Genomic DNA, 25,798 nt, shown 5'->3' with positions numbered 1-25,798 from the left:
TGATTAGCGTGATTGTTTGTGACTTCTTTGGGAGTTTCTTTACAAGTAAACAATTTGATTTGCGTAATTAATGGAGATAGGTTTGTGTATTTTCATGGAGAGCAAGCGAAATAGATTTATAGTAATTTTTTTACAACTTTGGATGGCTTTTGATAATAAAGAAAACATACGATTTATAGTGTGACACTTGTCGATCTATAAATAATGCAATAATGTTAGAATAGGTAAATTTTGTTTTATCCTATATTTATTGACTTTAAACATATACAGCATAATTTTGTTTAGAGAAAATTGAAATTTTAGTCACGTGATGAGTAGTAATCAATTCAAATAAGATTTATTATCAATCCCAAACTTTTGCCATCAATTTTAATCTTGTGCTTTATTAAAAAGGAAAAACATCACTCAACCCACATCCCCCAAAAAAAAATTTTAAAAAAAAAAAGAAAAAAAAAAAGAAAACTAGGTTAGTTGAGCAAATATACTTTTGATAGACTTTTCTTATATTTCTTTTATAAATATACTCCCATCCCCTTTGCCCAGTTTTCTTTTAATAACTTTGGATCGCCTTGTAAAAATAGTCATATTTTCATTTTGAGTAATTTTTTCTCACTTAAGAACTGGGTTACATTCTTTATTAATAATACTTCACTCATTTTATTTTCTACCTTTCTATTATTTTATTAATTTTATACTTCTTCGTTTCTTCATAGTTGAGGCGGAATTTTTTAGTACGGAGTTTTAGAAATGAATGTTGGGTGTGTTAAATAAATAGATAAAAAAGTAAGATAGAGGAAGGTAGATAGAATAAAGTATAAAGTAAATAAAGTAGAGAGAATAAAGTAAGAAATAGAAAAAAAATTACCATATATAGAAATGACTCAACTATAAAGAAACGGAGGAAGCATTAAAACTCATATCATCCTCAAAATTTCTATTTTTATGGAGTGGTAATTTTATTATCAAGCATGAGAGTGTTCCAAAAGTCAGAACTAATAATCTGCAAAACTTTCATAGTCAGGCTCCTTAAATTATTTTATATTGAAAGTTATTATAATTGTTAAATTGAAAATTCTTAAATTCCAAATTAAAGCTGCAAAGGTAAACTATCACTTTTACTATGGTCACTTGAATTCATAATAATATTAATCATTTATATAATATCATTATTTTAATTCATTTATAACAGATGTAACTTTTATTTTAATTCATATATTAACCGATCATGAATTATATATAGACAGGATTAGGTCCTAATCCGAAATTTGGGCCGGATTCATGTTGAAATATCTATACAATATATAAAAGGGGAGTTTTGGAGAAATTAACAAAATTGCCATTTAATTTAAAAAATTATAATATTAAATAAAAAAATGTATAAACGTTTGATTAATAGCTAAAAACATGTGAACTATGAAAAGTCTACTACATGAGTGGGAGGTCGGAGAGTGTTATATTGCTAACTCATAACTTAATTGCTAACTACAACTAAATAATATTCGTTAGATATTCAAATTAAGAGCTTAGATCATTAATCCCTAAATGTCAATACGATCAACGAAAAATGTCAATAAGGCCATATGATTAATTCTAAAAATATCAATAGTGGTATTAATGACAATTAACTACATGTTTAGTTATAACTAACTTTTAAAAGAAATCCCAAAACTTTAAATTCATATAACATATATCAAATTAAAGATAATTTCATAAGGATTCCAACGATATCATACATGCATATGTTCCAACGTCAAAATTTGAAAAAAAATTCAAAATTTTTTAATTTTTTCCTATAAGCAGAAATTCAACATACTATATAAAATATGTCAATATAATACATGTAGAATGTCAATATAAGCAATGGGTTAACATTCTTAAAGCATTGTGTTGACATTCTCAAAGCATTGTGTTATATTTTCGGAACACTATATTGACATTTCATCCAAAATCCTAATTTGAAGTTTTTTTTTTATCTTTTTCAATTTAATTAATAAAAATAAAAATTACACGTGACAAATTATAGACCACGCGTTTTCTAAAATCCTATAGTCTTAAATTAGTTGTAGTTAGCAATTAAATGATGAGTTAGCAATTGATCACTCCCCACTGGGAGGTTATATGAATTCCACAAATATACGGATTGGTTATTATAAATTATATTTAAAATCTATTAAATTCAGAATTTTATGCGCTGATTATATCTATTCTAAATATTAAGAATATTTATATGTATAAATTATACACGATCATTTTTTGACTCCACACCTACACATAACTGCCCCACTAATTTAGCAGTAAAACAATATCCTTCAAAAATTTGTCAATTAGTAATATGAAATAGCAGTTACTTAGTGATTAAAGAAAAAGCTTCAAATCCATGATAAAAAAATATATATTATAAATTCAGAATTAATGGATACAAATAAAATCTATAGCTATAAATATATGATGTTTGCTTAGGTTTACTCATTTCTCTCATATTGCACCATAGAATTCTCCTTCCTCATGTTCTACAAATCAAACATCGTCATCAAGTTGGAATGTGTTTTCAATAATTTTAGAGTATGTGTTTTGCCACCTCTTATCTTATAAGCTTTTTTAGTTATTTATCTAAAACATTTAATTGTCAATTTCTTTTTTTTTGCAGGGCGTTAAGATTCAAAGAACATATTCTCAATCTTTGATAATCAATCACTCATTTTGAGTGTACGTGTTACGAGCTTATCAAATTTAGTTCCAAATGAAGGGTTCATGCATGTTAATTTTAGGAAACGGTGTTTAAGTTGTTTAATTTGATTAAATTTGTAGTATTTTATTAATTGTCATTTACGCATCTAAAATATTTAATTGTCATTTTTTTTTCTGCAGGGCATCAAGATTCAAAGAGCATATTCTCAACCTTTGATAATCAATCATTCATTTTGAATGTGAGTAATTCGAGTTTATCAAATTTAGTTCGAAATGAAGGGTTCATGCATGTTAATTGTAGTTACTGGTGTTTATACATCGACTAAATTTGTAGTATTTTAATAATTTTTTGTTCTATTTACGTATGGATTTTTTATTTTTATTTTTTTGGATTAAACAAATATAAATAATGAAATGTTAGTATTTAGCATGGAATTTAATTCAATTCAAATATTTTTCTAGATTTTTTTCTACTATATTATCACCTTTTATTTCTTTCACATTTTAATAATCATAATTATAATTTATTCTATTATTGATTATTAATTTTATTCAATTTTAAAGTTAAGGTAAAATATAGAATTTTATTAGTATTTAGTTTTAAATATATGTGTATTCTATTACAGTTATAAGTGGGCAACAAATAGCTCCATGCAAGGCAATCGAGTTATTTTATCTTCGAGTTTTGTTGGAAAACAAAATGAGTATTGGAAATTTGAAGATTTTATTTTGTCATGACGAGATTAAATTCTAAAGTTATTATATATAAAGAAATTTTTAAAATATTATGAGTAATTACTCATTTGTATTCTGATTAATTGTTTTAAGTTTATTATGATTCACTATTGATTTGTGTATATTTTTAATCCTCATTTAACTAAAATTTTGTTACTATTTTTTACAACTTTCATATAATAATATTAGTTCTAATTTTATTTAATTAATTTATTATTTAAAAATAATATTTTGAATATATATTCATCCGTGCATAGCACGGTTGTAATACTAGTAATAAATAAAATTGGAGTAATTTTTATAGTAGAAATATCTAGGTATTACATGGTACAAATATCTAGACATTATCTAACTTTAGATATTATAGAATTTCCTAGAATTAAATATAAGAAATATCTTGCTATTTTTGTATAATTATCAGGATATAAAATTTATTATCTAATTAAATATCTAAATTTTATAGAGAAAAATCTTCGATATCTAAATATGAAAGTAGAGAGTAGAAAATTTTAGAATAAATAAAACATATCTATAAATATGGGTGGTTGTATTATCATTTTATATAAGTTGGGAAGTTGAAAACGAAAATATTTATTAGTTTGTTAGCATCTCTTAAATCATTAGTCAGTTCAAATCTACTTTGCCCAATCCGCACGTATGTTTTCTACTATTACGCTAATTAATTTTTAAATTAATTGCATAAACACTTGAATTATCAATTTAATTTGCATTTGAACTAAAATTCATCTATATAAATATATTGAGTTGACTAAAAATAATCTATATAGTTCACAAAGAGACAGTTTTCAAGTTCAGTTTTTTAGGAAATTATACTAATTTAGAATTCAAAATTTATTAACATATGTTATATTATGTCACTGGAAAATTTTCAATTAAGGGTTCGACTTTTTTTTTTTTTTTAATTAAACTTGTGTGAACTTACACTTGATATTTGAACACCAAAATTACACATCAAAGGACCCTGATTGCCACACACCTTGCAGAAGGGGCCCTTCTTCTTCTTTCCATGAAAACATTCCTTATCACAGTGATCAGTAACAACACCTTTTTTAGGCGATTTGAAACTGCAACCAAGGTAGTTGCATAGATAATCCAGCACCGGCTTCTTCTTCGCCGCCTTCGCCAAGGCCTCGGCCTTCGCTCTCTCCTTCTCGGCCTTTGCATCTGCCCTCTCCTTCGCAAGTTCCCTCACCTTCGCATCATTTTCACGCTTCACTCTCCTATGAGACGTCCGCAATTCCAACAGCCTTCTCTCACCAACGGCCAAACGCACAACTGGTTAAAGCCGCCATGATTGCAAAACTGAACCAGATGAAGATTATCATATTTCCAGATAACCACATTTCCAGATTATCAATTCAATTGATAACCACTTTTCCAGATTATCAATCAATTGTTTAAAAGATTATCACCTATAGGCAGCATCCTAGATCTAGAAACAGTTCCTTACCCAAATATTTTTTAAAGAAAGGAAAAAATAGAATAAAAATTTGTTCTAACAAAAAAAAAGTGTTCTTGCTATAAAAAAATCAACATCAAAAGTTTACAAGAATAATTTAATCTCGGTTCAAATATTCGATCTGAATAGATCTAAAAACATCACAGAAAAAATGAAAAAAAAAATTCAGTGAAAACCAATTTTGAACCAATTTTTTAATCGGTGAAAAAAATCAAAAAAAAAATCAATATACAAAAACAAAGAGTTTTTCTAAGATCTAAACATAAAAAAATTATCGGTGAAACTAATTTTGAACCAATTTTCTAAAAGGAGAAAAAAAAATCAAAATACAAAAAGAAAGAGTTTTTCTAAGATCTATACATCTATTATCGGTGAAAACCAATTTATAACAAATTTTCTAAACGGTGAAAATAAAATCAAAATTCTAAACGAAAGAGTTTTTCTAAGATCTAAACATCGTTGAAGACCAATTTTGAACCAATTTTCTAATCGGTGAAAAAAAATCGGTGAAAAAAAAATCAATATATAAAAAGAAAGAGTTTTTCTAAGATCTAAACATCAAAAAAAATTATTGGTGAAAACCAATTTTGAATCGTGATTACGATCTCTCGTCGTTGCTTGGATACATCGTCTAACAAATCTTCTTGTCTCGACTCCTGGCACATTTGAAACTTCATTTAGTCCTCACTATCCTTCTCTTCTTGAGATCTTAATCATATTCTTATGTTCTTAACGTTTAGGGGAAACGATGGGAAATAGTAATTATCCAACTAGAGATAAAATGGTTCGCACCTAGCTTGCTCCAAAGTTTCGCATAATTCAAAATAAAAAAAGTTTCATGGCCCACCGGCCTCCATCCTCTATCTCGATCTTCTCGTCTCATATATTGATAATTTAGGAATTTCGCACCACCTTCCATTTCTCGTTCGTTTTCATCGCTCGGAAAAGCGATAGATAAATTGTCAACAACTAAGTTCGATATCATTCTATTTAACATACATCTTAGGTATTCTATGATTCCACTAATACTTTCCTTCCCTCAACACTTTCATAATACACCTCATACTTCAACGTTCGTAAACCATCACTTACTACGTGTTTCATACTTCAATAACAAATAAACATAAAATATAACATCTCGCTCTTATATTGTAACATTATCATACTTCTCATATTATTCTAAAACTACATTTCCCAAAATAAAATGCTAACATGTTTTCCTTTGAACTAAAAATTTCAATAACTTTTCAACAATTTTCCATGAACATAAACATTTTACCCAAATCCCATCCATGCATGAACAACTAGTCATTTCCTTCGCAAAACATACGACTTCACCACAAAATCTCCTCTTTTTTTTTTTTTAGCACATTAAACATCGATGCAAAACTTTCTAAACGCCAAACTCCAAACTCTTTCTTATCTCAAACATTACAAAAATGGTTCTTGCTTTACCATGCAAAACATCATCCACTTCCTCTTCAAAACTTGCTCATATTTCTTTCTCAAAATTCTCATATTGCTTTCTCCAAAACTTTCGCATGAAAATATCGCATGGAAAAATAAATAAATTACTTCTTTCTCGGTTGAGCATGGCAAAACGGGATGTTGAGCCTTCAATACACACTTTTTAGTCTAGCGGATCGAATCTAGACTAAAACTGAAAAAGACTCACGGGTCCTGAGCGAAAAGAAAAATTGCTCTGATACCACTTTGTCACGCCCGCATTTTCTAAGGATGGAAAACACGGTTGATCGCAACTAGTGGGAGATTAAAGAAGCGGGGAAGAAATGGGAAAACAACAAAACTCGACCAAAGCTCGATATAATAGAAATAGCTCGAATAAAATCAGAGTATCATTTTGAACAATCAACAACTCTAAATGAAACTATCTCAACAATACACGAACTCAAAAGAAACAACATTTAGCGGAAGCATTTCGAGAGTAGAATAATGCTATGTAGGAGGACACAACATATTCTAACCATTTGATTAACATCTTCTTCCCTTTTGTACTCAACACCCACCGCACTCGTCAACGCTCAACCTGCACATTTTTTTAAAACAAATGCAGGGCTGAGTACTTGATGCACTCAGTGGACTCATGCCGAAAATATTTTTATAAAAAAATAATTGTTTATCATGCCATTAACGAGTGACCTCTGGGTTTTAACTTTGAAAGGGCCCGAGTCACTAAAACATTTCACCAATATCATCATCACCATCAACCTCAACATCATCAACATCAACATACCATATCTGAACTACATGACAAGGAATGTGGCCACATTCCAAGTCACTAGACCGGCCAACTCAAAGAGATAGTGTACACCAACCTGGGTAGGGACTCACTCCCTAGTCAGACCCGAATTCGTTAACCATACATGGCAAAAGCCACTTCAGATAGGTCCCACAGCATCACAAAAATAAAATATGGCATGACAAACATATCTCCCATCATTTCAAAAATAACATGCTTAGGACATAGTCCTTATTTAAAAAGAAAGCCCATCTCGTTCGCTTAAAATCATCAACTTGTCTTTCCATTCCGTTCTCAAATAGCTTGCAAAAAATCACTCTTTTATGAATAAAGTTAATATACAAGAATTAGACTTTACGAAAATAGTTTAAGTTAAAACAATGCATGCATCCTACGCGATATTAAATCTTACCCTTGATCTCCCCTTCTTGTACTGCCACCCGAGCCTTCATCATTCTTGATTTGTGTAACCCTAACTTTTGCGTTTATGATTTAACATACATTATACTATGTATATGATAAAAAGAATAATTCTATGTTCTAACCATTCGTTACTTATGACCACTAAGGTTGCTTTCTTTTGACCATATTAATTTAAGGTCAATAGATAAACAGTAACGAGATCACAACACAAGATGTATATAGCTTTGAAAATGTAAATTCATGCACATCAAAATGTAATACTACTATTACATTAGCTATTATTCAAAATGAGACAGAAGATGAAGAAGAAAGATAATACTACACTAGTCATGTCTATATGCATACCGCCGATCGATATTCTTATAGTCAGTAAAATAAATATACATCATTATATAAATAAACAAAGAAACCCTCTCTAGCAAAAGCTAAGTTTCAAGATCTCTCTCATGTCTCCTCTTTAGGGTAAACTGGAGGAATTATATCTTGCAGTAGTCCATAGTCAACAAACTGGTGGAGTTGTTGCTGCTGATACAGGCTACTAAAATTCTGTTGATGAAACATATTGTTGCTGCCGCCGCCGTATAGGTGAGGCACTTGAAGCAAGAACTCTTGAGGGTAGCCTTGGCCTTCCAATGGGATCAACGGCGGAGCCATCATTGAGGGGGCAAACAATGCAGCCGCATTTCCACGGAGGGTCGCCGGCACATGGTGGTTGTGTTGCCCTTCGTAAGTTGTGATGACGATTGAAGGGTCTTCGTAGGATCTCTCCACGCGTTTCTTCACTGGGCATTTCTGTGTCGTGCACCGGTAGTAGCTTCTGCAAATGGATTTTTTTGAAAACAAATTAAATAGATGTGACTTTGTAGGCAAAAAACAATGTCATTTTATATAAAATTAAATAATTTTCATTGGTAGAATTAGGGTTTATATTAAGAAAGAATGAGATGCATGGATGAGAGAAATTGAAAAAAGAGAAACGAAATGTGTGGAGTACATCAAATATAATTATTTAATTTAGTGCAAAATGACATGATTTCGCTCCCCTCAATGTATCGTCGGCTGTATTTCAGATAGTGGCACGTAAGTAACTAATCGAGTCATTTCAGCATCAAATCTTGATTGGTTGCAAAATAAGAACAAATCAAAAGTTTGACATGCAAAAGCAAAACAAAAATTTATTAATTTATGACAAAGTACCCCTTGAATAAACTTATTTTAGGAGCTCATGAACAAAACTTGACTAGCGCACTATATATGTTATTTGTTAGGGTAACTTTTGCTTTGGTTTAAAGCCAAAAATTGTAATCCATGAAAATGGAACAATAAAAAATGTTACATATAGAAACATCCGAACATGATTCGTGCTGACATAAAAGGGATTTGGCAAATATAGTTAAACAAATTCAAACAACCATTTTTTGGGTGAAGAGACGTAAAAGAGTGTTCATAGTAGGGTTGTTGCTTTCAACTCAATAATACTATATTCAACAAATCAATTGGGTCAATATATTTTGCATATGAAACCGTAATCGAGGAACAAGACGACATAATATATGTACAAGTTTACAAGATACATAAAGTTTGACTTTGCATGAAATTTGTTTTTTACCTAAATCCCTAAAGATCTTGTTCATACAAGATCGGCTCCAATTAAAAATAGATTATATTAGCATATGAACCAATATCATCATAAATATAATGGAGCCGTAGTGATTAACCAAATTTAAATGATTTTAATCAAACAAAAACAATTGAATTAATGAAATAACTAACCTTGGATAAGGGCTATTTTTGACAGCCTTTTGTCCATATTTTCTCCATCTATACCCATCTTCTAGATGATCAACTTCACTCTTGGTCATGAAAGCAAATCTTGGCTGCCTTTGCTTCTTCTCTCCTTTCTTCTTCGCCTTCGAGCTTAACCAAACATTTCAAAAACAAATCATAAGTTTCAATTAATCATCAAAAAAACATGCTAAATCAATCTAAAAAGAGTAAAATACTCACTCTTTCTTGGGGCTTTCATCTTCAAGGGTTTCCTTCGCTTCCTTCTTACCCTTATTCGACTCTTCATCGCCCGCGGCCGCCTCGGCCGATGACGACGAAATCGAGGAGTTCGGCGTGGCTGGCGCCGGTATCCGCTGATCGTCTACGGCGGTGGAGAATGAGGTGTGATCGTTTGATCCGTGAAGAAATTCAGCAAAGGTAGGATCGAACATTTCCATATTGTTGTTGATGAGTAGTGAGGAATGATCGTCGAAGGCGGAGGAATGGCTGCCGGAGTTTGTGAAGGCGGTGGTGCGGCGATGATCATCTTGAAATGGTGGCCGGTAGATGAAATCTGTGAAATCTTCCGACATGAAGGGAGAGAGTGGAGAGAGATTGATGAAGGAGTGGAGAGAGAGAGAGAGTAGACTAAGTGGAGAAAGAAGAAGAATGTGAGCTTTAGGTTTGACAGTGGTTTGGATTTGCTTTTATGCATTTATTTAAAAAGGTTTGACGAGAAAAAAAAAATTAATGATTTTGATTTAATTGAGGAGGTTTCATGAGTTAATCGTTGTTTATTAAATTTAATTTGGTGGGGAAACAAGAAAAGGTCAGCCGTCAGCCCTACACGAACAACCTAAGTTCATATTTATATTTTTGTGAATGTTGCACGTATTATAGAATTACTCATATTCTTTAAATAACTCCTATTCTTTAAATAAAGTACAAGTTGGTGAAAAAAACAGAGCATTGTGAATCTAGTAACATGTGATTATGGGAAAAATAATTGTTCTTTTTTCTCCACAACTTAAGCTAATTGAAATTTGGTATTTTTTCATGAATTTCTCATGAATTCAATTTCCCCTTAAATTGAATTCGATGTGGCAAGTTAGTTATGTAGATGGAAAAACCGGTTAATACAAAAAACGACGTCATTTTGTGTTACTTAAGTTCAAAATTTTCTCAAATTTCTACGGAATTCCAAATCATGAGAAATTCACCATACTGCATAAATTTGTGATTCTTGCGACTAAATTTTAAGTTTGTGGTAAATATTCAATTTCTGCAAAAGTTTATGATTTTGATAATAAATGAGTCTTTTTGGGTATATTTACATTCTTCTACTAATTTTTTGGCGGTAGATTGATGTGTACTATACTAGTAAAACAAGTACTCCAAGTACTCACACAACTTGTTCATTGTTTTGATATCGAAGAGAATGAGAGGAATTGGTTTAGGATATAAAAATATTAATAACGTGACATTAATAGTGTCGAATTGACTATTAATATAAGTGGTTTAGAATGCGTTCAACAAAAACAGCATTGTTTGTGATTCGGCAGAAATCTTTAATTGGTGACACCGATTTTTGCATCTTGCTATTTATGATGTCGCACTCGTGGGAAAATCGTGTCGAAAAGCCTAAGCTACTTTTATTGTTTATATTATTTAAATTAAATTCTTTCTATTTTTTGGACGGTATATTTTTGGATCCATTTGTTGGATTTGAATGAAGTCAGGGGTGGACCAATCTCATCATATGCACATGGTAAGATCGGAAAACTCCATTACATTCATTATTAGAATTGGCAGTGCCAATTCCCGGAGGATTCCACTGTTAGTCACGGCTGTCATACTGCATATGTCTTCCAACATATGCGATCGAGCTATCTTTTTATTATGTCTGATCCACGAATTTCGTTTCGTTAATCACATCACAAGTAGTCAAGTACATACAAGTGATAAGTACACATACAACTTCTTCATTCTATTGGTAAATAATTAGAGGGATTGGTTGTGTAAGATATACAAAGTATCTATAAATAATGTACTATCCCGTCCCTGAAAGTTTGATACAGTTTATCATTTCGATCCGTCTCTGAAAGTTTGACACATTTCACTTTTTACCATTTTTTGCAATGGACCTCATATTCCACTAACTCATTCTTACTCACATTTTATTATAAAACTAATACTTTAAAAGTAGGATCCACATCCCATCAACTTTTTCAACTCATTTTCCATTACATTTCTTAAAACTCGTGTCGGGTCAAAGTGTGTCAATATTTGGGGGACGGAGGTAGTAAAATACTATTGAATTGACTAAAAATATTTATTCTTTCATATAATAAGTGGTTTGAATGCAAACTAAAAATATGTATTCTTTCATATAATAAGTGGTTCAGAATGCATTCAACAAAAACAACATTGTTTGCTATCTGATGTCGCACTCGTAGGAAAATCAAATCACAAAGCCAAAGCCATATTTATGCGCGTGGTTCAAAACTTCAAATATATATTATGGAATAATTACTTACTTATATATGTAACTTTTATAAATACGATTTCCGATCACTAGACTCAAATAAGTTTTAGAAGAATATTTTCGTTGAAAAAGACTACTTTATATATTAAAAATGACGCATCATGCCAGCTTTATTTAATTTCAAACCTTATATAGTAAATACACTTGCTTCCTGTTTTTTTATGCATATACATTTGTGCTCGTGTTCTATTATTTCGATCAATACAATTGACTACTAATTCACTAGTAATTATAAACAATAAAAACAATTAATTCCACATTCTATTCTAGTTTATAAATTCGGAAAGTGGAATCTTCTAATTCTTTAGAAAGGGAGGAAACACCAATAATTTGGCAAAAAAATGTAGCAGTTAATGGACATTTTAACTCACAACAAAATACTCAAGACTAATCGCAAAAATATTTGTTTCGATAACTTAAATCATTGCATCCTAGAGTAATATGTGGCGAAATGCGTCATTTTATAACGAAAATTCGGTATCTTGGATTGTATTGAAATTCGCACATAGCTTGCGAAAGCTAATGAATAATAGAATTTGGCCTTCCAAGGTCGTTAGTTTGAAAGGCGAATACAATAATTTAAGTACTTTCTAAAAACTTTTGTTATTTATTAGAATTTTTTATTTTTAAAAATCATTTAAAATTACAGAAATCATATCAAATGCTAGCTTAATTTTAAGAATAAACCGAGATTCGGAAAATTAGGACTCTTTGAATTTTCTCGTGTTTCTATCATTTTAATATCTCTCACATGGCTTTGACATTATCATAAAATTTGGCAATCGAGTAGCAAGTACCCGGGGTCTTAATTATAAGTTGATGAAATATGTTTGATTGATGATAGAGTGATTAGAGATGCAATCAAGTGGATTTGGAAGGAGTTGTAAAAAGTCAACCGAGGGTGTGGAGTGGAATGATGAGAGCGGTCAAAGTTGTGATTGTCGGGGCAAGCAGCTCAGGCGGGTCGGTGTCGACACGTGTCCCCACCGGTGCACCGGCATTTTGACTGCAGCCGACATGTGATAGGCACGTGGCCGACCCTATTTCGCCCGCCACCGTTTATTACCTGTCTCCTAATCCTCGGGCGCTAACGTCTCTTTCCTTTTTTTATCAACGCTTTTCATTTTTTTTTATATTGAAATTAATTTCGGCTAAATAAAATTCAATAAAATAAATATTTGCATTTTAAGAAAGTGGATTCCTTTTTAGTAATTAAGACCAACTTTTCAGGAAGAGCTTTTGTTTAATTCTAACCATATGTTAGATTCACACACTCATAAAATTATAAATTTATAACACTATGTCTTTTTTTCTTCGAAATTCAAATTAATTTATACTCTCGGTCCATAAAAATATGGGCATTCAATTTAGGGAAAGTTATCTCAATTTATTACTCATATACATCAAATTATTTACAACTTATAACACCATTAAAACATTAGTAATAATATGGGTTCTAGTATCCACTAACAACTTTTAACTGCTCTTTTCTTCTTCTCTCTTTTATTATTCTCGTGTCATATCATATGCTTATATTTTTATAGGATGGATGAAATATAATACTACTATCTATTGTCTAGATTATCGTTTTTGAGAATGTATGAATGTCAATGAAGAATATTTATATGTACTATATAATGGTTTAGGTATGTTTTTTAAAAAAACACATAATTTTGACTATTTTATTGACATCACTACAAAAAACATGATGGTTACGAGCACCAAAGGTGCAATTGTGCTTGCAAATTTATAATGAGCACCGAGAAACTCACCGTTTTCACTTAATTATAAAATTTGACATGGTTTTTCTAATAAAATAATTGGTGAGCACATGATTGTGCTCACCAATTTCTCTCACTTTTAGCGATGTTACGAGAACAAGTTGAGTTCTCAAATATATAACGTCATTGCTTGGCTCTATTTTTTACAAGCAAGACTGTGTTTACTAAAAGTAGCATCCACATTTTTTCATGTCAAATCTCAATTTGATAAAATACTGTGACTTTGCGAGTATGACGGTGCTCGTTGTTTTCCTGGTGGAGTGCTCTTCAATTTACGAGCACTTATGATGCTCATAAACTGGTGCTTATAAATTTCATTTTTTTTTTATATTAGTAAAAATAAAATTTAATCATTATTCTTTTGCTTACGGAACCTTTCGATCAATCAAATGAAATCTGATTTTAAATATTAATATATAATGTTACATCTCATTTTAAACTTTGAGTGTGAGTCTACTTGTATATAAGGATGTGGAAGTATAAAAGTTTGACTATAGAACCTATAAACACAATGATGTGGCTAAAGTTAGGCAACCTCTTTATTGTATAATACCAACAAAAATAGGTGGTGCGTCAGATCATTTGTTAAAGTTTATTTATTGTCTTCATCTTGACTTTACATAGACAAAATATTTGAATGCTTTGCACACTGCAAAATAAAATCAAAGTAACTACATATAACACATTGGCATCAATTTTACAAGGGCCAATTATATCCAATTAAGTTCTAGGATCCTGGAAAAGAACTTGTAGGTTTCGAAGTTATCGGACATGGGTTGGTGCAGTGACTCGAAGATTGAATTTGTAATGATTGTGAATTTATGGTGGGATCTGTCGATCCCACCAGTATATATCCATGTCTCGAGACTCGATTTCAAAAGTGTATACATTAGAAGACAAATTCTGAAACTCCTTGTATGTTAGGTAAAGGGTTGCTAAATAACAAGATACAATTAGGCCTCGAGTTAACTAAGTACAGCAATTGGCAACTACCAAATTTAGTTAACTTGTCACACGTATATAAATTTGCTGTGCCATTTTTTGACTACATTATTATACTACCTTTTCTTTATAATTATACACCCTTTTCGATACCTAAACAACAATTTATCGTATACTTGGATGGGGGACCATATATCGATATTGATAGACAATTTAATTCCTCTTAAAAGGGGGGGAAAAAATAGAAAACAAAATACACCTTATTTATACCATGATTGATTGCTCAAAAGTCAATAGTCATACTTTAGTTTGATTAACTTTATAGAATGAGATTTGTGTACATGTCTACTCGTGTATGTGCAAGATGTTTTAGGATATCGAGACCATACTCAAATTATTAGAGAGAACATCTAGATAATTTCAAATAAAAAAGTGTATCACATAAGATAGGGTTATCGAAAGGTTTCATAATAATTGTATCGTAACGTATTATTTAACTTTATCATTATCAAAGAATCCGATAAGGTCACTCATTATAATTAAGGAGATTCCTTAAAATTTGAGAAAGCAATAATCGTAGTGGTTCCAAAACAAAGAGAAAGCTTTCCCATTGAGGAAGTAGTTTTGCTTGACTAGGGATGAGAAAATATATTGAAATATATACTTTTTGTATCAAAATAATTAATTAAGAATATAAAATTTTTGGTATGCTGTAATTTTCACTACTACATAATATATCAAAAGATTTTAGTGCAATAATTGTATGCATTAAAATAAAATAATGCTATATATGCAGTATTTATGTGTACCGCAGTATATTAATGGTCAATATTAATATATTCCGTATTTAAAAGTTAAGACAAATTAAATCATTTTGGTTACTTATTAAATAAGATTTCTGTATTAACAATATTTCGGTATAATAAATTGAAAAATCGGTACAATATCCCTATTGATAATTAGCTATATCCAAATTTAGTTATATCGAAATTCAAAATATATATACCAAAGAATTCGATACTGTAAAAATATAAGTATTTATTTATTCATGAAGATTTTTATAGGGGTAAAATAGTACTACTAGTGAAATAGCATAAAAAATTGACCAACATTGTGTCCATGATACGTGACATAATATATAATATTTGTTGATATTGTTATGGAAACGATCGTCAATGCGTAAGAGGGGGCAGGTTATTTGTTAGGTATGTAAAATTAATTCACTTTCCTAGAAAAAGGAATCTTTCAGATATTGACGTTTAAAATTTTTAAAACTCATAATACAAAGTCTTACACTGAAATCGTCAGTTTTTATGATGTATTTTATTTTATATAATAGTATAATTTTAACTATTATATATGGTTAAGATTAAATACAAGATTGAAATGGCAATATAGAGTTGCTGGTATAAAATATGATAAAAAGTAAGTCTAAATTAATAAAGGACCTTTCCAAATTTTCATAATAATGTTAGACTTCTGCTTTGGAATTGATAAATAATGTAAGACTAATTAATCTGTTCAACAAATTTATAAAGTCAGCTAATGACCAATTCAAAGGCCCACTTTGAATCCGATAGTGATTTACCTATGAGTTTTATTCTAAATCCTCATACAAATTGTATATACGTTTTTCTCAATATATATTTATGAATAATTGATTTGTATACACGTTTTTTCTCAATAAAATGCCTTTGTTTCATATGAATCTTGTTTGGAAATACTACTAAATGACTAAATAACAACATAGTATATATTATTTACAAAGTTCGATATAATGTCTATCTACATCTGGAGTGATAAATTCATTATAATTTTTCAGAGACAATTTACGATGAGAGAAAAATCATATAAGCAAAACAAATAATCTCTAATCCAATTAAGAAAATGAATCGGATTAAGCCTATAAATATATGTACGGAAGCCCACAAACGTGATTGTGGACTGATTCATTTTCTATACTCAATAAATGTATAATAGATGAAAACATGATTATAAAAAAACATGGCTAAAATTTATAAAAATAAATTCAGAAAATGGATAGAGATATGAAATACTCCACATTTCACATCCTAGTTACACAAAGAGCACTTATTTTGCATATGGATCTTATTTAGTATCCTATCTTTACTTATGATCTATTGACTATTAGTGCACTGGGAAAAGCAAAAACTAGTAGTACTAATATTTAAAATTTAATACTACAATACAATAATTAAAGTGAAAATATGGAATCGAAACTGCAACTCGTGGGATTTCTTTTATTTCACCAAGAAGACATCACAAGTCAATAATCCTAATCATTTAATCCCATCTACTCCACTTGGAATGTTTTGAATTAGTCAAAATTAACTATTTAAACACCCCAATTTGATATTAAAATAATAATTAATTTATGTAATATATATTATATTTATATGCTGAATTAAGCATTTAGCATCTTCAAATGTGAAATGTCTTGTTGTTGGGATTCACCACTCCCAATAATCTTGACCAAAAAATTGATGTGCACTATTTTGACTTAATGGATGACTACTTGAGAGGAATCAAAGTATTTTAATAGTGGGACAATAATCTAGGCAAATTATTATATAAATTGGAGTAGTATAATTAAGAATATTAAGGCTATAAAAGGTTTGCAACACTGATTAAAAAAAGAGTGGTTGACGTGGTCGTGCCATAATTTTCTCTGCTCCAAAGTTTTTATTGATTCCATCCCATATATTGAAATTATTTTTGTGAATTCTTGTCAACATTATCGTTTTCACTCACTCATGGTGTTTGTTCACTAGTCAAGGTCATGAAAATAGTCCTATTCCATTTTTGTATAATAATGTATTTAATTAATTAATCTATATGCAACCTCCAACTTTGGATATAAATATTATAGTATTTATTATTCTTTTTATCCTTTAAAAATAAAAATTTTGTTATAATACGAATTTTAATACTACAATTTTTTTTAAATATGGATAAAAGAGAAAAAAATCATCGGAATAGTGTTAATGAATATTGAGCGTAATACCATTAATAATGTAACATGTGCTGAAAATGTTTTAAATAATAAAATTAAATTAAGTTTATCAATCGAATGAAAATGTCAAAATTGACTAACACAAAGGGTATTAATTTTATAATAAAATGTGAGTGAAATGTGTGAATTGAAAAAGAAATGAGATTTTTATTAGCAATTAAACCAAGATGATACTTATATTGCCAAATGAAGAGAGTATATAATACACTCCCCTATCCTAAAAAAGTAGACTAGTTTTGACATTGTTGGCCGTCCTTCAAAATTAGACTAAGTCTAAATATGAAAAGTTTTGCATCAACTAATAATCCTACACATCATTTACAATGTGAAACCGATAACCACTAACATTTTTTTCACTACTTTTCCCTGTCTTTTTTTTACTTTTTCCAACATACTATTTCTTAATTTATCAATTGCAAATTAAAACTCATGCTATGTATAAGTATGACTATTTTTTTTAGAACTAGGAAGTACTACCTTTCAAAGTGAATATAATCAAACTAGAAACAATGTTTACTACCTATCTGATATTTTCCCATTAAAATATAGGAAAAAAACTCTTCACCTCATCTAATATACTAGTACTTGTCTAGGGTTAGTGGTGGTTATTCACTTAAAGTTCAACTCCATATCAACTTTAACAACCACCAAAAATGACTGAGAAAATTAATATTAAAATATTAAGATGTTATCTGATATTTTCAATTTGAAATTGTTCACTCAGTAAAATTGTGTAGCTCCCTTTTAAGTTGTAGGAAAAATTAATTGCATGAATAAATTCATTTGTGTTCGCCCGTATAATCAAAGCCTGCGTTTGGGCCGGGTTGTGTCAAAGACTCAAAATCAAAGCATCATATGATCCAGTAAAGGCCCATTTTGGTGTAGCGTCAAATCTAATTAAATTCAACAGTAGTACATTTTATTTTATCCACTTATGATTTAATAATCCCAAATTATGATCTATTGATCATGTTTGAGATTTAATTAGAATGGAAAAATTACTCTCATAGAAATTGGTGTCGAAAAACTGTGACCAAATTTATAAGGAACGGTGGAAGAATATTATTATGCACTTATATGTATAAGTCGAATCAAAAGTGTTAAATTAAGCAATTCTACACATTTAAAGTGTTCCTTCAAATTTTTTTTAAGTCACACAAAATCAACCACTTAATATGTAAATTAACTTTGTGTTTCTGTATATGAAGACTTTCTGCATGCAATTTATGTTTCTATCATATGAAAATCACGTTACATCTTTAAACACATTTCACATTCTTTCAGCATTGTGTCATTGATCACATAAGATATTATGTGAGAATCAGTTATTATGGTGACATAATATATAGATAATGGAAAATTAATCAGTGTATAAAAGAGGATTTAATAAAATAAAAATTAAAAACAGACAAGATTAACACAAAAATAACGGTAATTGTAGGAAATTTTATAGGACATGGTTTGCCTAATAGTACAAACTTAATGACTGAACATTTTGAATACCCATAGTTTTAAGTGAGAGAAAACTTGGTTTAAAATTAACAATGTTGGAATAACAACAGATAGATAATAAATGTGTAAGTCGCTGGAGTCGCTCCAGTGTCTCTGGGGAAGACAAAAAGTCTATCTTTAAAATTCACGTAGAAAAAGTTATTTCCTACCAAAATATTGGGTAGGCTAGCATATCCTTAGATATATTCTGTACCGATATATTCCTTTACCCAAGAATTGTCATTCCCGTAGCTATTCATCCGCCAAATAACAACATTATTTGTCCAACCCGACTTAAAAATATTGCATAAGCATAGTCGGTCCTCAAACACACGTAGTTGAAATTTGCCATCATTAAATCTGGAATCTATGTCATGTGGAAGAGAAAAACAGGAGCAAAGTGCAAGCCATTGAAGATATTCATTAAAAAAATGCAACAACATCACTGGGCTGCCCCAAGCTGCCCGGTGCTGCAGCGATGCGTCTCCACGCCCCTTCTTGTTCTAGATTGAATACATGACAACACCCGGATTGATCACAGCATAAAATCTTAAATTGTAGATTAAAGATACTGACTCCAAATCCAAATATGCTTTTTCTACTTGTAGAGTTGTAGGCAAAGGAGGAAGCTCGAAAAATTCAAGAGTCATTGGATTGCATATGAAAGAACATTGCAATCATTATCAAATTCATCCCACACCAAAAGCAAACCATTAGTGGAATCAATTACAACACGATATATGGTGATCACGAGTTGAATATTGATTATGGGGAGGAGGCAAATCGAATTGGAAAAGTGGCTCGCATGCCTCATTGCATATATGGTACCTCGCGTCTTTACGGATGAAAGCCAGGCATGGTTTTGGACTATTCGACGTTGCAAACTCAACCTCTTCTATCATATCACGCCACGATTTGCAAACAAACTTGCAACTCACAGTGTCTCTAATTGAGAGTAACAGATCATGCCGTGATTTACAAATACACTTGCACCTTTCCAGGGGCGAATGTACATGTTAACAAAGTGGGGCAATTGCCCCACCTCTTACTTTTCATCCCACGTATCTATATGCATATTTTAAATTTAATTCTTTTAATTTTCTACTAAATGCTCCTCCTCAAAATTTTAAAATTCCTTTGTATGTAAATTTGTTCCCTTTCCTTCAAATCCCTAGCTCCGCCCCTCACCTTTCAATCAAGAGTCTTCCCAAGATCTCTCTCGTTAGTACTTCCGGTAGTTTTCCAAATAGATCTTCCTTCATTTAGAGGGGGAAAATATTAAATTTATTGCAAGAATAAACAGGATTAAGATAATCAAAACAGAAAGTCTTCAAAAATAACTAGTAATTGAAGAAAATCTGGTGCTCTGATAGAGGAATATTAATCCTCTCATCCGCGCTCATCGTGCTTCTAATTTTTGATACTCTTCAATTGTCGCCGAAATTAAGTAGGAGTAATATATAATAAACAAAAACAAATTAAATAGACTATATATATATATATATATCTATATGTATGGTATATAAAATCAATTTCATTACTTAATTTCCATGATTCTAAGGATTGATTTTTAACTGATTTATCTTTATTTCCAAAATAACATAATGGTAGCGTAAATTAAAGCTATAGATTTCCAAAATAACATAATGGTGACATATAACTTAATTATAGATTTACAAAATAACATAATGGTATGTGTAAATTTTGAAAATTACTATATTAGAGAAGAAGAAGAAGAAAAGTTTTGCGTTGAGTTAAAAGATTTATCATTAATGTCTATAGATTTAGAAAATAACATAATATTGACGTAAAAATGTATATCTCGTATCTAAAATAGAATAATGATATTAATTAACCAAATATGAAACATAATTATCTAAAATAGAATATTGATATTAATTAACCAAATATGAAACATAATTATATATGGGGGAAGATTTTGAAGTCATAAAACTGAACACAGAAAATTTATTTTCTTAAATGAAATTGGATTATTAGATCAAAATACCATTTCCTTATTTTTAATAAATCTCACATGTGGAGTAATCTATGTATATAAAATTATGAATAGTCTACTGGTGATACGTAGACCGTAGTACTAAAAATTGTTATATTTGGAGCTCTGATTTCGATAAATAATACTCCTACTTTGTGAAAATTTCGAAATTTTTTAAATAAATTGATAATACTTGTTACAAATCGCATGAGAGAGAGAGACAATGAAGTGTTAATTTTTACCCTTCCGTTGACATTTTTCACTTATTAACATTAAAAAAGTGAAATATCACAAGATCATGTCCGCCGAAATTATAATCCAATGGCTAACTGTGATACTCCCTCCGTTCACAAATAAAAGTCTTATTTTTCTATTTCAGTCCGTTCGCATAATAGAGTTACAGTTCATTTTTATCATAAATGATTATAGACCGTACATTCCACTAACTATTTCTTAACCTTAACCTCATTTAAAACTCGTGTTAGAAAGAAAATAGACTTCTATTCGCAGACAGAAGGAGTGCATATAGATTACGTGAAGCCTTGAATTGAAGACCGCACCCTAAACTTTCACTATGACTGATCGAGGGCCATCAGATCTAGCTAGCCAATTATCCATATTAAAATCACATTGAACACATTTCATATTTCTTAAACACTATCTGTCCTTGGTCACATAACATATGATCGATGTGACACACTCAGATGGTGACATATATAGATAACGGAAAGTTTAACGCAGTATTATAAACTAGGATCTTAGTGGAATAACAATAAAAATATAAGGTGAAACAAAAGAAATAGTATATGAAAGTATTGGACATTTGCCTAATACAAAATTAATGATTGAACATCGCGAATTCCCATAGTTTTGAGTGAGAGAAAACTTGGGGTGTGAACAACAATATTGGAATATTCATAAATAGAGAAGAAACGGTAAGTTAACAGACACGGAGACGCTCTATCATCTTCGGGGAAGATAAAAACTCGACCTGGAAAATTTATAAAGAAAAAGTCATTATTTACCAAAATATCGTACACTCGACCAGGTCCGTAGGCATATTCCTCGTCGATGCATTCCATTACCCAAGCTTTATCATTTCCATAGTCGTTCATCCGCCAAATAACAATTCGATTATCAGAAAATAAATTACTGCATAGACATAGTCTGTCCTCCAAAACACGCAGCTGCAGCTTTCCATCATTGGATCCAGAATCTTCGCCATGAGGAAGTGAAAAACAGGAGAAAAGTTCGGTTTCAAGATTAAAGCAACAAATAAATAAATAATTCTCCCCGATTGCAAGCCAGTGAAGATTTCCATTTAGAAATGCAGCAGTATCACGTGATACCAAAACAGACAGGCGCAGCCTGCTGGGTGGTGCATCGATGCTTCTCCACGCCCCTTCTCCTCCTAGAGTGTATACATGACAAGACCCAGATAGCTCACAACATAAAATCTTAAATTTCCGATTTAAATTACTCACTCCAAATCCAAATATGCATCTGCTGGTAGGCAGTGGAGGAAGCTCGACAAATTCAAGAGTCATTGGATTGCATATGAAAAGAGCACTACAATCGATACGAACTCCATCCCACACCAAAAGCAAACCACTAGTCGAATCAATTACAACTCGTCGGTGATGCTCATGAGTTGGATATTGACTATAGGGAGGAGGCAAATCGAATTGGAAATGTGGCTCGCATGCCTCATTGCAGATATTGAACCCCTCGTTTTCATGGACGAAAGCCAGGCATGGTTTCGGAGTACACGATGTTGCAAACTCATCATCCTCTTTTATCAGATCACGCCATGATTTGCAAACACACTTGCACCTCACAATGTTCCTAATCGAGAGTGTCATATCGTGCCATGATTCATAAACATACTCGCACCTTTTGATCGAGAGTCTTCCCAGGATGTCTCTCGTTAGTACTTGAGGTAGTTTTTCGAATAAATTTTCCTTCATTTGGAGGGGGAATACATTCAAATTTGAAGGTTTGTTTAATTATAGCAATAATAGACAGGATTAAGATAATGAAAAGTCTTGAAAAATAAGTAAATGAAGAAAACCTGGTGCTCGGATAAAGAAATATTAATCCTTTTATCTGCGCTCATCTTCCTTCTAAAATCTGATCCTATTCAAATCTATTGAACATAAACAAATCAACTATATATGTATATAGGAAAATGTATATGCATAGTAAAATCAATTTCAATATCTAATTTCCATGATATTGCAAAACTTAAAATGCCCTAGGAAAATACATACTGCAAAACCAATCATATTATATATTTTTTAGTAAAATACATATATTAAGGTTTACGCTAAAACTATACCAAAACATTTTTCCAGTTATAATTTATTATATTAAAATCCAAATCATTCTATATTTATCAAAATAGGAAAAGAGAATGAACAGAGATAAAATTTTATGAAGAAAAAGCATGGAAATAACTTACAGAAGAGAATCGCGGACGTCGGGCGATGGAAGAAGAAAATAAGAAATAATAACCTAATTAATTCATACTATTAGTTTAGTTATTGAGTAGTGGGCTTAGCCCATATTAAAATATTACACGATTTTATTGTTTAGTTAAACTAATACATTTAATTATATAGAAGATTTAGCTAGCCGATGATCGATATTAAAAGATTCACACGGATTGATAGTAGGTTATAGCCTATTGGGTAAATTGATTGTATCCTTTAGATATATTGATTGTATCATTCTGATATGATACATTAACTTCCATGATTTATTAATCCCAAATTATGATTAACTCTGTGTTTCTGCATGTCCAAATTAAGATTGAAATCACATTCCATATTTAATCAACATTCAACACATTTCATATTTCATTAACATTAATATATGATCGATGTGAGAATCAGTTCTATTATAAACTAGGATATAGTGAATAAAAGTAAAAATTAGAAACATATGAGGTGAAAACAAAAGAAATGGCACTCCAATAATAAGTATTGTAAATTACATAGGACATATTTGCCTAATACAAAATTAATGACTGAACATTGCGAATTCCCATAGTTTTGAGTGAGAGAAAACTTGGGGTGTGAACAATAATATTGGAATATCTATAAATAGAAAAGAAACGGTAAGTTAACAGAGACGCTCCATCATCTTTGGGGAAGGTAAAAAGTCGACCCGGAAAACTTATAAAGAAAAAGTCATCATTTACCAAAATATTGTACACGCGACCAAGTCCGAAGGCATATTCCTTGTCGATACATTCCATTACCCAAGCTTTATCATTTGCATAGTCGTTCATCCGCCAAATAACAATACGATTAACAACACTGCCAAAAGATGAAATATTGACTACACATAGTCGGTCCTCCAAAACACACAGATGCAGGTTTCCATCATTGGATCCGGAATCTTTGCCATGAGGAAGTGAAAAACGGGAGAAGAATTCGGTTTCAAGATTAAAGCAACAAACAAATAAATAATTCTTCGTCAAATCATATGCAAGCCAGTGAAGATTTCCATTACAAAATGCAACAGTATCATGAACGAACAGCCCCAGCCTGCCCGGTGCTGCTGCGATGCTTCTCCACGCCCCTTCTTCTCCTGGAGTGTATACATGACAAGACCCAGAGTGCTCGCAACATAAAATCTTAAATTTCCGACTTAAATTACTCACTCCAAGTCCAAATATGCTTCTTCTCGTAGGCAGTGGAGGAAGCTCGAAAAATTCAAGAGTCGTTGGATTGCATATGAAAAGAGCATTACACTCGCTACCAAATTTATCCGACACCAAAAGCAAACCACTAGTCGAACCAATTACAACTCGATGGTGATGATCACGAGATGAATATTGAATATAGGGAGGAGGCAAATCGAATTGGAAAAGTGGCACGCAGGCCTCATCGGAGATATTGTACCTCTCATCTTCATCGATGAAAGCCAGGCATGGTTTCGGAGTATACAACGTTGCAAACTCATTATCCTCTTGAATTAGATCACGCCATGATTTGCAGACACACTTGCACCTCACAATGTTTCTAATCGAGAGCATTATATCGTGCCATGATTCATAAACATACTCGCACCTTTTAATCAAGAGTCTTCCCAGGATGTCTTTCGTTAGTACTTGCGGTAGTTTTTCAAATAAATCTGCCTTCATTTGGAGGGGAAAATATTCAAATTTGAAGGTTTGATTGATTATAACAAGAATAAACAGGATTAAGATGATCAAAAGTCTTGAAAAATAAGTAAATGAAGAAAACCTGGTGCTCGGATCCTTTCATCTGCGCTCATCTGCCTTCTAATATCTGATCCTCCCAAACTGACCAATATCTATTCAACATAAACAAATCAACTATATATGTATATAGGAAAATGATTAATATGCATAGTAAAATCGATTTCAATATCTAATTTCCATGATATTGCAAAACTTAAAATACGTACTACAAAACCAATCATATTATAGTATTTTTTAGTGAAATACATATGTTAAGGTTTACGCTAAAACGATACCAAAACACTTTTCCGATTATAATTTATCATATTCAAATCCAAATCATTCTATATTTATCAAAATAGGAAAAGAGAATGAACAGAAATAAAATTTCATGAAGAAAAGCATGGAAATAACTTACAGAAGAGAATGGCGGACGTCGGGCGATG

The 25,798-nt window shown here is 30.9% G+C and overlaps 2 protein-coding genes across 2 annotated transcripts; both read right to left on the bottom strand.

The window, feature by feature from the left end:
• Nucleotides 1-7,805: 7,805 nt before the first annotated feature.
• Nucleotides 7,806-10,052, bottom strand: LOC125196752 (WRKY transcription factor 71-like). The gene is made up of 3 exons (XM_048095365.1): nucleotides 9,594-10,052; nucleotides 9,360-9,503; nucleotides 7,806-8,403 (listed from the first exon to the last, which is right to left on the bottom strand). Exons 1-3 carry the CDS (start codon nucleotides 9,944-9,946, stop codon nucleotides 8,031-8,033), a joined length of 870 nt encoding a protein of 289 aa, XP_047951322.1. The 5' UTR covers nucleotides 9,947-10,052; the 3' UTR covers nucleotides 7,806-8,030.
• Nucleotides 10,053-22,082: 12,030 nt separating this feature from the next.
• On the bottom strand, nucleotides 22,083-23,004 carry LOC125195438 (putative F-box protein At1g33530). The gene is made up of 2 exons (XM_048093587.1): nucleotides 22,228-23,004; nucleotides 22,083-22,133 (listed from the first exon to the last, which is right to left on the bottom strand). Exons 1-2 carry the CDS (start codon nucleotides 23,002-23,004, stop codon nucleotides 22,083-22,085), a joined length of 828 nt encoding a protein of 275 aa, XP_047949544.1.
• Between the last annotated feature and the right edge of the window lie 2,794 nt (nucleotides 23,005-25,798).

This window comes from Salvia hispanica, chromosome 6 (assembly GCF_023119035.1).
Source record: "Salvia hispanica cultivar TCC Black 2014 chromosome 6, UniMelb_Shisp_WGS_1.0, whole genome shotgun sequence".
Taxonomy (NCBI): Eukaryota; Viridiplantae; Streptophyta; class Magnoliopsida; order Lamiales; family Lamiaceae; genus Salvia; species Salvia hispanica.
The sequence above is the reverse complement of the archived record's forward strand: the minus strand, read 5'-3'. Positions and strand labels throughout refer to the sequence as shown.

Coding starts and splice junctions, on each gene's coding strand:
- LOC125195438 (XM_048093587.1), bottom strand. CDS start 23,004: ATGACACTCTCGATTAGGAACATTGTGAGGTGCAAGTGTGTTTGCAAA. Junction 22,134..22,227: donor ATGGAAATGATAAAGCTTGG/GTAATGGAATGC, acceptor TAAATTTTCCAG/GTCGAGTTTTTATCTTCCCC.
- LOC125196752 (XM_048095365.1), bottom strand. CDS start 9,946: ATGTCGGAAGATTTCACAGATTTCATCTACCGGCCACCATTTCAAGAT. Junction 9,504..9,593: donor GATGAAAGCCCCAAGAAAGA/GTGAGTATTTTA, acceptor TGTTTGGTTAAG/CTCGAAGGCGAAGAAGAAAG. Junction 8,404..9,359: donor AAAAATAGCCCTTATCCAAG/GTTAGTTATTTC, acceptor ATCCATTTGCAG/AAGCTACTACCGGTGCACGA.